Raw genomic sequence first — 15272 nt, 5'->3', positions numbered from 1 at the left:
ACGTTGGACTATATTCAATTTAATTCTAAACACATGTTCTCTAAATAAAATTATTGGGCTATGCAGGGAAACTTTTGTACATGTACCTTCAATTTCCTCTGAGAAGCACAAAGGAAAAATAGGAAAGGAAATCATTAAATGGAGTGAAAACATAACTTAAGAAGGAAAAGTTAAATCGAAGAAGAAAAATGCACCTACCACACTCAACCGCTTCCTCATCTTAGAACAGCCAAAAAAACAAAGTATTATTGTTTAATACTTCATAAATAGGAAAAAATTTAGCTATGTAAGCTACTCTAAAATCCTCTTGATAGCACCTATTATATTGAGGCATATACCAACATACCAGCACTGAATTTAACTTACATGTTTAACTACACTCAGTTAGAAAAGGACCTAAAAGACATTGAAATATTATGTTCACTTAAAATTTCCGATAGGAGATTCTTTCACTATTCATTTGGTAGTAATGACCTTTCCCAGTTTTCACGGAAGATCTCTTTGATATTAAAGGCAAAGTTTATTAATTCCATTTAATCAGTCTTAACTTAGAATTTCTAAGAATCACTACCACGAACATGATCTCAGTATTTTTCTGCACTTACAGTAACAGCTGCTACTGCCCTTGGAGCTGGGTTTTGGAGAGGTTTTTGAATTTTTTTTGAATGTCTATACTTGTAGCTGAAAAAATGATGAAAGCATTTATACACTCTTGTCATTTTTTCTCTGACACTATCCTAATATAACAGATCTACCCAAGACTTTCTGTTTACCTCTAGTAAGTCAGTAAATTTCTGCGTCCTTGATAGTGGAAAACATACAGTTTTACAATCATCTTTGGGCTTTTACAGAAAAGCGAGATATATATAATGAATTTTTGTTCACAGATATTATATACTAACGTCTAGATTTATATAGAGATTTTACAACCTACATCTCATTCAAATTTCCTTTGGAATCTGGATAAATATGCCTAAAATATAAATATTTCAAAGAGTTTCCATGAAGCATGTCTTTCCTCGGAATGTGGAGAAATTATTCAAGAGATATTTTACAACCTTTCACGCGTAACTGATGTACCAAACAAAGGCGAGGTCAAAACCCTCCTGACTATCTCATTACACGGAAGAGCTTTTCCCATTTCATGCCATGAAATGGAGACAAGAGTCTTTTCTGCCAGGGGAAGAATACTGTTTTGCAGAACTGTTTCTTGGTATCTTTTTTCTTGAGGACTTATATTTTAAAATACTAATTTGGAAGACTTCTCTGAATCCTATTTAAAGTTTATTTCTACACTCGAGGTGACCATAGGGTTTCAGTAGGCTGGAAAGACCTCTAAGGTGAGCACTGCTTGGTTGACCACATCTGGTGCCTTAAAAAAGCGCCGACAGTTTTGTGAGTTGAGAGTGAAAGTGTTGGATCCTTTTTCCTCTCCTGACCTTAAAAGCTCCGAATTCTTGAAGTGACAAACGCCCTGAAGCTGGACCCAGAATGGCGGGCTGGCTTCCAGGTACTATTTCTTTCTCCTTCTCTGTGCTGAGAGACCTCTTACGCTTCCTTATACGTATGACAAGTTTTTCTATGACTTTCAATAGGCTGCAAAAACGTCAATACAACTAGAAAGTCTCCTGAATTCAACAGTTATTTGACTTAACTAGTGACTGTGCGTTTTGAAGTATTCTATTTAGTGTTTTATCATTAGAAACAGACATGTCCTCATCTATGAACATGAAAGGCTGGACCAGGAGAAAAAGACGTCTGTATGTACACACAGGTATACACTCACTCAGCCCTGACCACCGCAGACCTTCGGAGGAGACCTGCGAGTATGGGACGGTGGAGCTACAGCAGCAGGGCTGAGAACAGCTGAAGGCGATGCAGGCTTCTGGGCTACCCCTGCTAGGAAAGGAAACGGTCTTATCCATCCATGCTATAAATTAAAGAGGTTAGGATTCCCAAGTGAGCCAGCTGATGCCAGAAAGCACAAGCCAAAATGTCTACAAGCTGAGGTTTAATGCTGAGATAAAGTGAAGGCGTTTTGAACTTTTTGAGTTTTGTTAAAAATGTTCTTTCTTAATGCTGCTCTGGCTTTCTTTGGCTACGCCTAAGCTCGAACATAACAGTCTGTAATGAAAAGATGTGGGAAATCAGTGGATCTTCAACGCTTCATGGAGCTACAAAACAGTCATCAACATGCAGATCCCAAATTTGAACTTGACCAGGAATTTTAGCAGGGCTATTACCTATACTTTGTAAAGTCAGAGGTTATTTGCCAGGAAACTTCGTATTGTGATTTACGGCTAATCCAGCTCTGTGTGTCTGAAGCAGTTATACACACACAGCAGATCTGTGCAGATAAATGCCTGAAGTTTGGAAGTTTAGAGACATGAAAAGTTCAGGTTGATCTGAGGCTAAATTAAAGTGGAGTGAGAAAGGAAACAGAAGTGTTTATCTGAAAGGAACAAATAACAGACTAAAAGAAGACAGAGAGTAAAGAGGAGGAAATCTGGTGGGAAGCAGGAAAATAAAAGCAGTGACAAAATGAAAAAAAAGCCATAAGGCAACATGGAACAAATAAAACACTGAGAAAAGAAATATGATTAAATAAATGTTGTGTGATAAGAAGGGAGAGGAAGTTACAAAAAAAATAGTCACGGAACAGGCTCATGAAAAAACAACAACAAAGCAGTACCAAGACAGAAATGGGAAAAAGAAATAGGAAACACAAGCGCAACAGAAGTTAGGAAGTAGGTGTTTTTATTCATTTTAGAAATATTTCAGTGTAGCCAATATGCTAAACTATAACAACGCAAAACAGTATCACATACACCGTATTTCTGTATGTATTTTAACTTAAATATATTTGGATTTGATTGTGGGGGCCTCACCTAAATTATATTGCTTATGAAGCTCAAAACAAGTGCTACTCCAGGAACTTCCTCAACTCTTTACAACAGCCCAGCACCAGGTTAAAATATTTAACTTTTGCTGACTTTGTTTCAATAATATTTCCATCAAAGAACCTTACGCCAATGTAAAATTAGATCCAACAGCTCTGTTCTAGTTTCTTATGACAAGCAAGTTACATTATCCCTTAAATTCTACTTCACTCTGGTAAGCAAGAAATGGTGATGTACAACAATCTGTGTTACAGTGAATATTAAACACTCCTGATTTTTTAGTGATGGAACAGCCCCACATAGCAATTGACATTTATGCTGTTTTCCAGGTTTTTTATCTTATAGGATTTTGTAGATCAAATGAAACATATACGTTCATGCTACAAGAAATTTAAGGTGATCTAATTTCATCCCCTGTCAATATCCTCAGATAACAGTATCTCTACCAAGATAATTTGGAAAATGAAGGATAGTCTTGCGGTGAAGGACAGAGCAAGAGTTTATGAGATCCATTTCCACTTCTGTCTCATGTGACCTTGACTCAAATGTCATCCAGCTTCAGGTTTCCTTAATTTCTCTGTGGTAGCAGAAGTTAGTATTTGTAAGGACAGGAGACTTCTGAACAAAGATGCTAATGTGCTAATTTAACTTTACAGGTCTATTTATTTTTTGTTTTCACTCATAACTACCTGCAGGTGGGCAATCAAGTTTCATATGAACACAGAAAAATACTGAGAAGAAAGGCAGAGTTAAGACTGTGCAGCAATTATAACAAGCAAGAGTCCTGCTATACATTTATCCTAAATCTTTGGTCTTCAAATACAAGTGGTACAAAGCATTCATTCTTTTCGCCTGTTTAAATTCTTTTGTTGGCAGAACACGATCTTCAATTCACAAGACACTCATCTATGGATAAACTGGGTTACATCTTGTTTGAATGAACACCATTTGGCTGCAGTTAAATATTTCCTCTTGCTCATACAATGCCAATCACATATGGTAAATCAAAATTGAAAGTAAAATGGGTTTTAAGCCCTAGAAAAACTATATGATGATGGCTTTGCCACAGTAAGTATTTACATTTAGGATTAAATACACAGAACAAATGTATTTTCAAGGAAAAGACATCTCTGAACAGCTCTGTCATAAATGCTACATACATATACATATTTATATATAACTATACACGCAGGGTATGGATATACACATACACATATGCACGCGCTGCACAAGTTAACAGAAGTTACAGGCTATGCTAGTATAAAATATAAAGTTACAAGTAATTTTCATACCAGAGACAACACATATATAACATAAGAATAAACACAGTAACCACTGTGAAAGCAAAATTATGCTGAAGGAATATAATGTCTTGGCAGATTGTTGTAGCTCACAACAACTGCAGAACCGTAAGTTATTTGGTTGTTATTCAAAGAAATTTACTTTTTTTTTTTTCTCAAAAAAATAGGCAATCAGTGTTTTATCTACAAATTACAGTAAGCTACAAATGCAAGAATGACCACGTTTGTTGGCAGTGACTATTACAGTCAGAGCACGAGTAGTCTTTGTATTCAAGTTAACAGACTGGGAACTATTAAACAAATGAATTCTTCCCTGTACTGAGTCTAGGTGCAGTCCTGTAGCCAGGATGCAGTGACAGAAGAACTCACAGAGCTAACTCTGTGCCCAAAGTTGTGCCCAAGCTAAGATGACCTCCTAAAGGCGGGAAAGCTGTTAAGTATTATCGAGGAATACCAGGTAAGCAGGTTTCTGCGGAGCTGGCATCAGCCATGGCTCACAGCTCAGACACACCAACGCTGTTTGCATGCAGCCAGGCGCACGTACTGTACCTCCCTCCGCATCCCACCGAGCTCCCGCGCACCCCGCGTCAGGTCACTGCACGTTCACTGTCCCAGCACGCGGAGGGTTAGTCCTACTCACACAATCTCATGCTTATTTATCCCTCTACTTTCATTCCATTTTCCTATTTTCTTTTCTATGCTGCTTTTTTCTATCATTTGCTCCCCAGTATAACTTTCCCGTAGTATTAATGCACAAGCAATACCGCTTTTTGCTGAAAAGTCATTGCTGTTAAGTATTGAGAATAATGCTGAAAATGCTTGAGAGGTTTGGTATCCCTCCATCATTTCGGCACTACCTCAGAGCCTGGGAAGTAACACTATCAATCTTGTCAGAAGGTCAGCGCATCTAACTTCCACTTATCTCATGCTTTTAAAACTTAACAAATATTAATGTTGAACTTAGTGAGGTTTTCTATCAATAATAAAAAGCCCAAAGCTGCCAGAGTTTATATTAGTAATTTTTGCATTCACCATTTCAAAATCTTTACCAAAACAAGTATGTTAATGTTTGATTTAAATGGAATCAAGAAACAACTGAACTATAGTGCAAATACTGTCTATAGTGATGCTCTTGCATAATACTGTTAATTGCGCTAATTTAATAATTTCAAAGCCCATCCTCTGTGGGGTTTTGCCCAAAGGGGTTTATGGACAGCTTTTGTCCATCTGTTCTTCCATTGCCCTTGTTGCAATACCTTCTCCTTTTCTTCATCCTCAATATGAAATTTCACTTCCCTGCTTTTGCCTTTATTTCTATATTCCTACTTTTCCTGGGTCTTCCTCTCGATGTAAAATCACCTCTTCTCAGCAAAGGGTTCATCTATATTACCAATTTCCTGTCACCTTACACCCAGGTACCATCAAACTATGCACCCTCTCCATTTTTAAGTGAAGTGTGATTTCACTTACCTTTCAATATGGAATGTACATTGTTTTGTCCTCTCCTCCAGTGTACACATGTTAAAGATTTTTCACTTTGGTGCAATGCAAGAAAGATTCTCTTACGTCTTTCAAGAAAATAGCTAAATTCTGGGAGAGGCATATGTATGTATCTTCCACAAAGCTAAAGTATTTACTTTTACTTATATTCACTTTACGCATAGACAAATGAAACAAGCTGACTTGGCTATTAAAGTGAAATATGAGTTGGCATTTCCATTATAAACTGATCCTTTAATAGTTTAGAATTAGGTGGGGTTTCTGTTGTTTTCCATGCAAAGAATTCTTTCTAAAAAAGCTCCTTGGAAAATGTTCTCTACTCCCTTTCCTTGACATCTGTATACATACAAGCATGGTCAGCATCACCAAAAAAGCCCACTTTTTTTGCTTCCAAATTTATGACACACAAATATGTGTACAGATTAACAACTTTACACGACATGCACTGCTATGCTGAAAAGTATAAAAAATTCAAAACTGGAAATAGAAAGAAGGCTTCCCAAAAGTAATTCAGCTCCTTGCAGGTTCTGAAATATATTTAGTTATCAAAGCAAATCCCTATGGACATTGATGTTACTGTGAATACAGTTATTGACTATGTTTCAGGCAGCTCTTTTTTTAGATAAATACAACAGTCCTTCCCAGTTCCAGAACTGCCTTGAGAAGAGAGGAAAAAAAAGTTTGTAGCATACTTCTTTTTATGTTCTACAATTTTGACTCATTTTTAGATTAATTTTCAAGTAGAGGGACACTACTATCATGGAAGCCCACCCAAAAAACTACAGCTGACTGAAATTGTCTTGGTATCCAAGAAAATAGAGGATTTCTCCTTGATTCTCCCTATTAAAAGCAAAGGCAAGTACCCAGGTTTCTTCCTCCTTACAAAACACAGGATCTGTGGAATAAGTTGACTGAACAGAGCAGGCTGACATCCAGTGCTACTTACCATGTCTCAAGAAAGCTCCCTAGCGCAACTCCCAGTCCTGTCAGGAAAGGGACTTCTATTAGCAGCTCTGTTGAAGTCAACAGGTTTTCATCTTTGGGAAGCTATAAGAATATCAGGTGGCAAATTGCCCTTTCCCTCCAAACTGCTTAAGAAGTTCAGGTCATATGATTGGATGGGATCAAGTGCAATAGCAAGCAACTTCTCAATATACATCTAGCTCAGGAAGATCTACAGAACATCAGTTTCCCCGCACAGTTACCCTTCCAAACACTGGAGAACCCTATATCAAGCTGAAGGGCTGTAGTACAGGATTAAAAAAGAATCAGACAAGATCAAGCATTACCAATTTCCCACCTCTTCCCACGGGAACTTGTTAAATAACACTTTAGAGGACAATAATCAGTGGGTCATACCTCACAACACAGAAAAGGCCTAAAAAAAATCAGACCCAGAAGTCCTTTACAATTTTCTGTTCTCTATGTCACCTTCCTTACACGTTTCCAATACTGGCAGTATGCTGTTTGTTCAGCTGAGCAATGCATGGTTTTCCAGCATCTCCCAATTTTGCCAAGGTGATTGCTCTGCATGAATACAGACACAGACTCCACATCTCACAGCTTTGCTGCTGTGCTTGGTAACATGAAAAAGCTGCCTAACTTCAGAAAGATCACAGGGACATGGAGTTTCCCAGCTTACATGGAACCTTCTTGAAAAGCCAAGCAAATGGAAGGTTTTCCTGTGAGCAACTTGAGCAACATCCTAATCACAGCATTTTTTCTATAGCTGAATTCTCATCCTTATAATGCCTCCTCTATGAAGGATCTGAATACCCTCCCAGCACTAAAAACATGTTCAGTCTGTGAATAAAGGGATGGACCTCTACTCGGACCAGCACTTCCCCTCTTTCCCTGGAAATCTGGCAGATGTAGCAGCAGATTGTCCTAAGACATGGGGAAGAGAGAAAATGACAATGCTACGTTACTCCGCAGTCTTTCCTCCTTCCAGCAGCACCACTGCCTTCTAGATAGTATTTAGCTGGACCTTGCTCTGTTTAAAGAAATTCTGAAAGAGAACAATAACAGGCATACTGCTTGCCCTTAAGGCTTTGTCATGTTTTAAAGGAAAGGGGAGGAAGAAAGGAACTCTTCTCCCTTGTTTAAGCTAGTTAAGGCAAAGTCAGTGGAGAGAGCAGAGACAACAACAATAGACCTCATACTGTGGGTCTTCTTGGGGTTGTAATTTTGGCAATTCCCAATCAAGTTCAGGCTGCCTATTTGGAAGCGTGAGATGCATCTTGTAAAACCTTTCACTTGAAGGTGACTAAAAAGATGCAGTTCATTACAAAAGGAATCATGCAGTTTTGTTGCAGCAGCTGATTTACCTCTTCAAAAGCACCAGTGCCACATTAATTGAAGGCTCTTGCTGAGGGTATTATCCAGATTCAAGAACAGTGGACAGAGAGAAATAGCTATACCCTGGGATCAGACACTTTTCCAAAACTGGGGCAGAGCAACTTGACCTAGAACCTAGAAAAACAACAGATTTACTACAAGCCGGAGGAGCTCCTCTTTGTTTCTAAGATCTATGTAAATTAGAAAAGCTACAGTGCAATCACGTAGTCTATTATTGTAATTACAAAGCTAATCAAGGGCTTTGGAGTTAACAATAGCATTAGGGCACGCAATCAAATAGTGAAATGGAATGAAAGATAGAAAATGCAGATTATTAGAAAACTAACAGTAATTGTCAAACTTCAGAACACAAAAGTCATAGCAAGGAGTTAGGAAAATTGCAACAGGAACCTTGGTGAGAAGTTTTAAAGCTAAAAGCATTTAGTTTTGCACTTAGTGTGCCAGCATCCATTGTATGTCATAGTACCCGTACGTTTTGTTTTAATGTTAGAGAATGAAAGATGGTTGGAAATTTCAGACCACTTTCTGAATATTTCTAGTTGAACTCACAAACATCTTTGCATTTAAGATTTAGATCCTACTGAAGCGTGATAGTTTCTTACATTGTACTCACTTTGTTATGATCTGTACAACTGAAAGAAATAACAGGTCAAGTAAAATATGCAATAATACTTAAAACAGATGTTGATGTAAATTCCAGTGGAAAGAAAATATTTGTTTCAATGTATGCACTTCCTTAGAGCTTATTTTTCTTATATTGTGCAACTACTGTATTTAAAAGCAGAGGCTATTAAGAATGAATTTGTTTTCAAAACCAGTAAGAAATGGTTCTGTGAAAGCCTGACAAAGAACTGAATGTCCTGACTTTTAAAAATTTGTGCTGCTTCATAGGACACAAAAAAAAAATCACCAAATCTACGGCGGTTAGAAGGGGAGACTACGCGACCTTTTATCTCACTCTCAATATAACTTTCACTGTATTGATGCATTCCAAATTATATAAACTCTTGGGCCAATTCTGTACTATTTCCTGTAATATTTCAACCTTTGAAATACTATATATCAAAACATTAATTGGGCTTGGTGCTTCAAAAACAAAGTCAGAGGGTTGGGAAAAAATGTTAGCTGCTTTTAAAGCTTCTAATTTCAGGTCTTATATTTATTTTCCTACCGATACAATGTGATCAAGAAGCTATTGTGCACAGGAGAAATGCATCCTGTAGTTACAGGGCTGAAACAAACTGCTATTTTATAAGGTTAGAGATCAAGAGTCTGATTTCTATTCCACGTTAACAAACTTACATGATTTTCTGTTGGAAATTTTCAGTGGCTGAATCTGCACTTCTGGTCTTCTTAGTGCAAATCTCCTATAAAATGGAAGGTGGTAGGGGAAAGACACAAACTCCTCAGTTTTCACTGCAAGTTTGGGATTAATAAACACTTAACATCAGGAGACTATTGCAATCCCGAAGATTTTACAAGAAATTAAGTTAAAACAATGCAATCTATTCACAATCTAAAAAAATTAAATCCTCAGCCTCAAATTTTTGTACCCTCTCCAAAACCTGCTGCAGTTCTTATTCCTGCATAGTACATCAGTGTGAATACAGATACTGATGTGCAATTTTCCATATGTTTTTTCTTTCAATCTGGATGAGTGTTATCCTATCAGTTTTTGTCATTATTAATTCTAGCCAGACAAATAAGGAAATCCAAAGTATTTCAGCAACACGTTTCCAAGTTCAGTTGTCTTGCTGCAAATGCAGGTTTATCATACCCATGTAAATCTATGAGCGCTACATGTGACAACTATGCTAACTTAACAACTCGGCAAATAAGTGTCTTCTCTTACTACAAAAAATAATGAAAATATGCTTCTCAGTAGCTCACCTCTCCTGGAAATGCTTTGAAGGGATCAAGCCTGCTCTGGGATTGGCATCACCTTCGTGTTTGGCCTGCCACCAGGTTGCATCATCCTGGCTCATGATCTGAAGGATATCTCCTTTTCTGAAAGCAAGTCCAGCTTCTTTGCAAGGAATTGCTTTATCCTCGTTAGGATCATAGTCAAATAGGGCTCTGATAAACATCTGAAACAAACCGTGGCTTATCTTTAGAATCAAAAAATTAAATGTAATCCAAAGGTATCTCCTTTTTTTGCTTTTACTGTTCAAAACCATTGAACTAAATAATGTAAAGCAATAAACATTTACTGCTGTAAAACATCCTTACGGACGTCTTAACATTAAAAGTTCATATGGGAATGTTAAATTCATTGCTTCTGCAACCACAATCCCAATGTAATAAAGGCTCTATGATCTGAGGCAAATAGGACTTTGAGGGTGAACAGCGTGCCCATATGGGGAACAAAAGAGAAGATACTTTCGAACCAAGGTTCTATCAAGTATCTTCTACCCAGTGTAAGATGGAAGAAAAGGAGTACTTGGAAGCAAGCCAGGAGTACTTGAAAGCAGAAGACTGAAGATTGCCTGGGTCAACTTCACGTCTGTAGAGTTAGGGCTTAAGAACCCTGTTACACCCACTTGTAAATCCAGCACGTGAGTATTGAAGTGTACAGTGCACTACACATTGTCACATTAGAAAAACTGAGTCCAGAAGCATAAATCACATTCTTGGTTCTGTTATCCAAGCAAACAATATATATTCTCAGCATAACAGTGACCGCAATAGCTTCTGAAATAGTCTTGCCTACCTTGCCTTCTTTCACTGGCATTTCTTCCTTCACACTAGGTATAATTTTAAACGTAATTGCTCCTTGAGACTGAGCCTGGTGAACATTTGAAAAGAAGATGCAGTGAGAATTAAGCTGTACATTTCAAAGAAATCTTAAAAAGAAAAGAAATTCAAATTAATTTAAAAATACTCAAATATAATGAATCTATCCTTTCCCAAGCACGATCCATAGAGTTTGACAGCTTCGCCATAAAAAACTTTGCATTGCAAAGATTAAAATACCCACTTGAAACACTCTGTTTTATTTGCTTCACTGGTGGGAAGAGATGGACTGTTAAAAACTGGGACCTGCATGTTTCAGAGGTCTCACTTCTGCACTGAAAACAGGAGCAAATGCTACAGCTAAAATGTGTGCATATCAGAAGCAACTGCTGGACTCCTGGCACTGTTTGGACACCCCTGGAAAAATCCAACTAACATTTCATTTTTCGAAAAAAAACCACGATAGAAAAATTCAAACAGGCTTGTGCCATATTTATCACATAAAACTTTTGGGGGGGATTTATTCTTTTGGCAACTTTAAGAAACTAGAAAAGAAAAACATTTTTGAATAGACTACGTGTACTAAATGGAAAAAAAGCCCTCCACTATAAATCTTAAAACAAGTTAGCCATCATCAACCACCTCATCCATTCATCGTTCCCTATATCCCACTTAAAGTGTGTCTGGCTGCATTTTACTTATTAACCACAATATATTCCCACTGCCTCAGTGACATTTTGCTATTGAAGGAAGTGCTAATCAGCTGGAGCCTCTGCTACTATTGCATGCAGCCGACAAGTTTCATAAAACTAGCAGAGTGCAACAGACAGCCAACGATTTAAGCAAAATGGAAACAGGCCTGTCCACTACCAAGCGAGACATACTTCTGCCGGCATGTCTGCGATCCAGGAGCTCACTGTTTGACAAGCAGCAGCCAAGTTCTTATTTCACCAGCCGTAGGACTGGAATCAATATTTCTGTTACTTTTGAAACAAGCTCTAACTAGCTTTTGATGTTTATATTGTACCTCGAGGAGGTAAATGGGGAAATTGTTCACACCTTTTCTAGCGCTATTGTGTTTCTAGAGATTTTTAAATATTAATTTCTGCAGGAAAATATGTTTCTGTAGGGAACAAAAAACCATAAAGCAAGTATGAATATCAGCAGGCTAACATTTGAAATGAATCATCTCAGTTATTGAACCAAAACTGTGAGACAGCCATTCAATTCAGCAGGACACCAAAGTATTTATGTATATAGAAATGCCTACACCGTGAACATAAAGACCTGTCATGACACTCATTGGTTTCTTTGCTGTAAAAATATTAAATACTTCTGAAAAAATCTAAATTACTCAATTCACAATAGCGCTCCATTAGTGAGTAATCAGGTTGGCTTTAGAGATTGTGCAGTTCAGTGGAGTGCAAACATAATCATATATATGGCTGTATACTGCAAATCAATATAAAAAACAATCTTCATATACCACTTAGTTTATTCTATCAAGTACATGTATTATGAATTAATTTTCACATGGAGTTAACCCCCGAGTAATGAATAAATTTAAAATAGTTTTAATTCAACAGATTATGGCGTGCCTTAAAAACTGCCGATTATACATTGAGGTCTGAAACATTCTGCAACATATTTACAGCCATATTACCATCATGAACTTTTTACAAGTAATCTGTAATTGCATACATGTGTAATGCATGGAAAAATCATTCTTTAAGAGAAACGAAATAGAGTTTTGTAAATGATGGCACTGGAAGAAAAGGCATTATTGTAGAACATACTTTTTTCCAAGAAATACACCAGAAATTTTAAATCTAATTACTTCTTCTTGACTCCCCTACATTAATTTTAGAATGTTTGGTATTTACCAAAATGTGTATTATTTCTTCAGGTTTTTTATCATCTACAGGAATCCCATTGACTTCCCTCAGTTCATCACCAACATGAATAAGACCTATAGAAGGCAAAGAGGAGTTGTTAAACTGTAGTTATCTATTATACAAAAAATGCCATTAACATTCAGCTTTTTTCTCCCTTGTTCATCCACTTGAAGTTCTAACTTACAAGCAGGAATATACGGTGAACACAACAATAGTTAGTGTCCTCACAGATAAGTTTGAGATGGTTCGTTTACTCACCTCCCTTCCTTCTTCCTGCAAATTAGTACCATTTCTCTATGACTTTTCCAGACTTTCATGCAGATGTTTGAAAAATGTCTGTGCCAATTCTTTTTCTACTTATACTACTTTCTTATTGCTACACAGCTGCAAGTACTGCAAAGATCACTTAGGCTGTGAGCGCTAATTTGTGGGACAAATGCTTCCTAATTTAAATATATACATCTAGACATACTCCATTACCCCATCTAAGTGTGAAACACAGCTGTCCTAGATTCTCTTCAATGAAAAGAAGCCCTTCAGAGTATAACTCAGGACCTCTTGCTTGAGCTCTTGAAGATTTGGAGCATTCCAAACTAAACAACGGCAGTCAAAGATGTGCTGGTATTTTGAGAATTACCAGCTGAAACTCCAAATGGATATACTAATACAAAATAATGTAGCCATCCTGAGTTGCTCCATCAGCAGGTTGTAATCTTGGTGTATCCTATCATTTCTAAGTGGATGTCTTCAACTGGAAACGAATCATGATACATCTCAAAAAAACCCTGTATCTACTAACTCAAAGACAGCTGGTTGCAAGTGAATTGGGGAAAAAATTCAGCATGAATACTTTCACCAGTACTGAAATATCACTTTGGAAAGCCATCTAAACCCCAAATACTTTTGCTTCTGATAGTGACGTATTTCATGTGTACAAAATGCTCCCATTTTATCTCATCTTTTTCTGAGTTATAGAACTTGAATGGCTAGCGGAAAGCAGTAACACCTTACCGCTTCTGTCTGCAGCTCCTCCACGCATTATCCTGGCCACCACAATTGCACCAGTATGTTCATCCCTTTTAATAGTAGCACCCTTAAAAAAAAAAAAAAAAAAAGGTTATTTGGTTAATCTTACCATAATTTTAACTCACTTCACTAAAAAAACATTTGCTATGTAAAACTGCAAAAAGTTGACATCATATCTATGTGTGAATATGCCAGAAATTATACTTGCTCATGAAAAGAATACACAAAAGATGTTGTTCTATTGCCATCCTATTAAAATGTGACAACTTTTCCATTCAGAATTGACTCATGCAGTTTGGACAAATGAAACAAGAAGTTTAGTTTTCGACTTAATGGTGACTTAATGGTAACTGCAGCATACCTTCCTTGAGTTTGCTGCTAAAACTGTACTAAACTGTTACTAAGAATTGATAAATTGTTTTTTCTCCATTAAAACAGGCCATGTTGGGTACAAAAAGCTTATCCGTGTTCATAACAGTTGCACTTTACGCTCAGAACTGCCTGTGTACCCACTGATCATAGTTTTGCTTTACAACATTATGAATAAATAAACATGAATTTGAGAAATGCCCCTGCATGTCAGGGCTCACCTGGAATACCCGAGGGACAGAAATGCGGAGGAGGGGAACATTTCCTGCATTAGTCATGACTGCTTTCATACATTACACAAACACAGCAGCAAGGCATTTAGGTAAAATGACATCACATAGTTAAATTTCCAGCGAACAGCTGTCTAGATGAGAAAAATGCCTTTCCAACTAGAACTGCGAGGGTGCACTGAGAAGAGGCACAAGGTGATGGGGAAGCAGCAGCAGCGGCGGCGGTGACCAGTGAGCAGGGACGGGAAGCGGAGGCACGGAGCCCCTGCCTAGGCTGTGGTGCCAGACCTTCCAGGCAGATGGGAAGGAGGGAGGGGGGAAATGCTGGCCCTGCTCTGGAAGGCAGAATCCACAGAATAACGAGGGGGATTTTAGCTAGATAACTCATGCTGTATAATCACCTCCAAAAAGGTTATTTGATCCAGTATTTAAAAAAAAAAAAACAAAACACACAAAAAAAGCACCTCCTGTCCAACAGCTTTTTTTCTGCACACGTTCTATCCAGAAGCAAAGTAATTATGCAATTTGCCAGCTTTATTCTTATGTGTTGTTTATAATGTAATTATATTGGTAAGCATTTGTTTGTATTACAGTTTCAAATGAATCTGAGAGTTTCAAAAAGATAAAGATTTAGCGGCAGCTAATCTCCTTTTAAAAACTCATGATTAGACTTTTGTGCAAAACTATTAGGAATATTAAACAAAGTACTAACCCCTCTAGCCTATATCACAATATTAAGTTTTGACCTTGCAGCAACAGCTATTAATTTGAAGTTTATTACTAATACCTGGAAAGTTACATCTGCTTAAAAGTATAAAGCATCTTTTTGATGGATATATTCAGAAAAAAAGAAAAAAAGCAGCATTAGGATGCTAGAGCCAAATATAAATACAGGATGTTTCCACTCTATTGTCCACATAAACCAGAGGCTCTCTTAATTAATCATGGAAAAAGCCTTGA

The 15272-nt window shown here is 37.3% G+C and overlaps 1 protein-coding gene across 4 annotated transcripts in view; it reads right to left on the bottom strand.

Moving 5' to 3' along the window:
• Positions 1-15272, bottom strand: part of MPP7 (MAGUK p55 scaffold protein 7) — a 155170-nt gene that overhangs the window by 27435 nt on the left and 112463 nt on the right. For 3 of the 4 annotated variants that reach the window (XM_063324580.1, XM_063324579.1, XM_063324581.1), the window contains 7 exons: positions 13699-13780; positions 12676-12761; positions 10770-10844; positions 9950-10146; positions 9362-9426; positions 199-219; positions 87-98 (listed from right to left, as the gene is read on the bottom strand). In XM_063324580.1, coding sequence (XP_063180650.1) covers positions 87-98; positions 199-219; positions 9362-9426; positions 9950-10146; positions 10770-10844; positions 12676-12761; positions 13699-13780 — 538 coding nt within the window. The remainder of the gene's footprint in view (positions 1-86; positions 99-198; positions 220-9361; positions 9427-9949; positions 10147-10769; positions 10845-12675; positions 12762-13698; positions 13781-15272) is intronic. The other variant, XM_063324582.1, reaches the window with a different exon arrangement.

This window comes from Chroicocephalus ridibundus, chromosome 2 (assembly GCF_963924245.1).
Source record: "Chroicocephalus ridibundus chromosome 2, bChrRid1.1, whole genome shotgun sequence".
NCBI lineage: Eukaryota > Metazoa > Chordata > Aves > Charadriiformes > Laridae > Chroicocephalus > Chroicocephalus ridibundus.
Note: the sequence above shows the minus strand (reverse complement) of the source record. Positions and strands in the feature narration are given on the sequence as shown.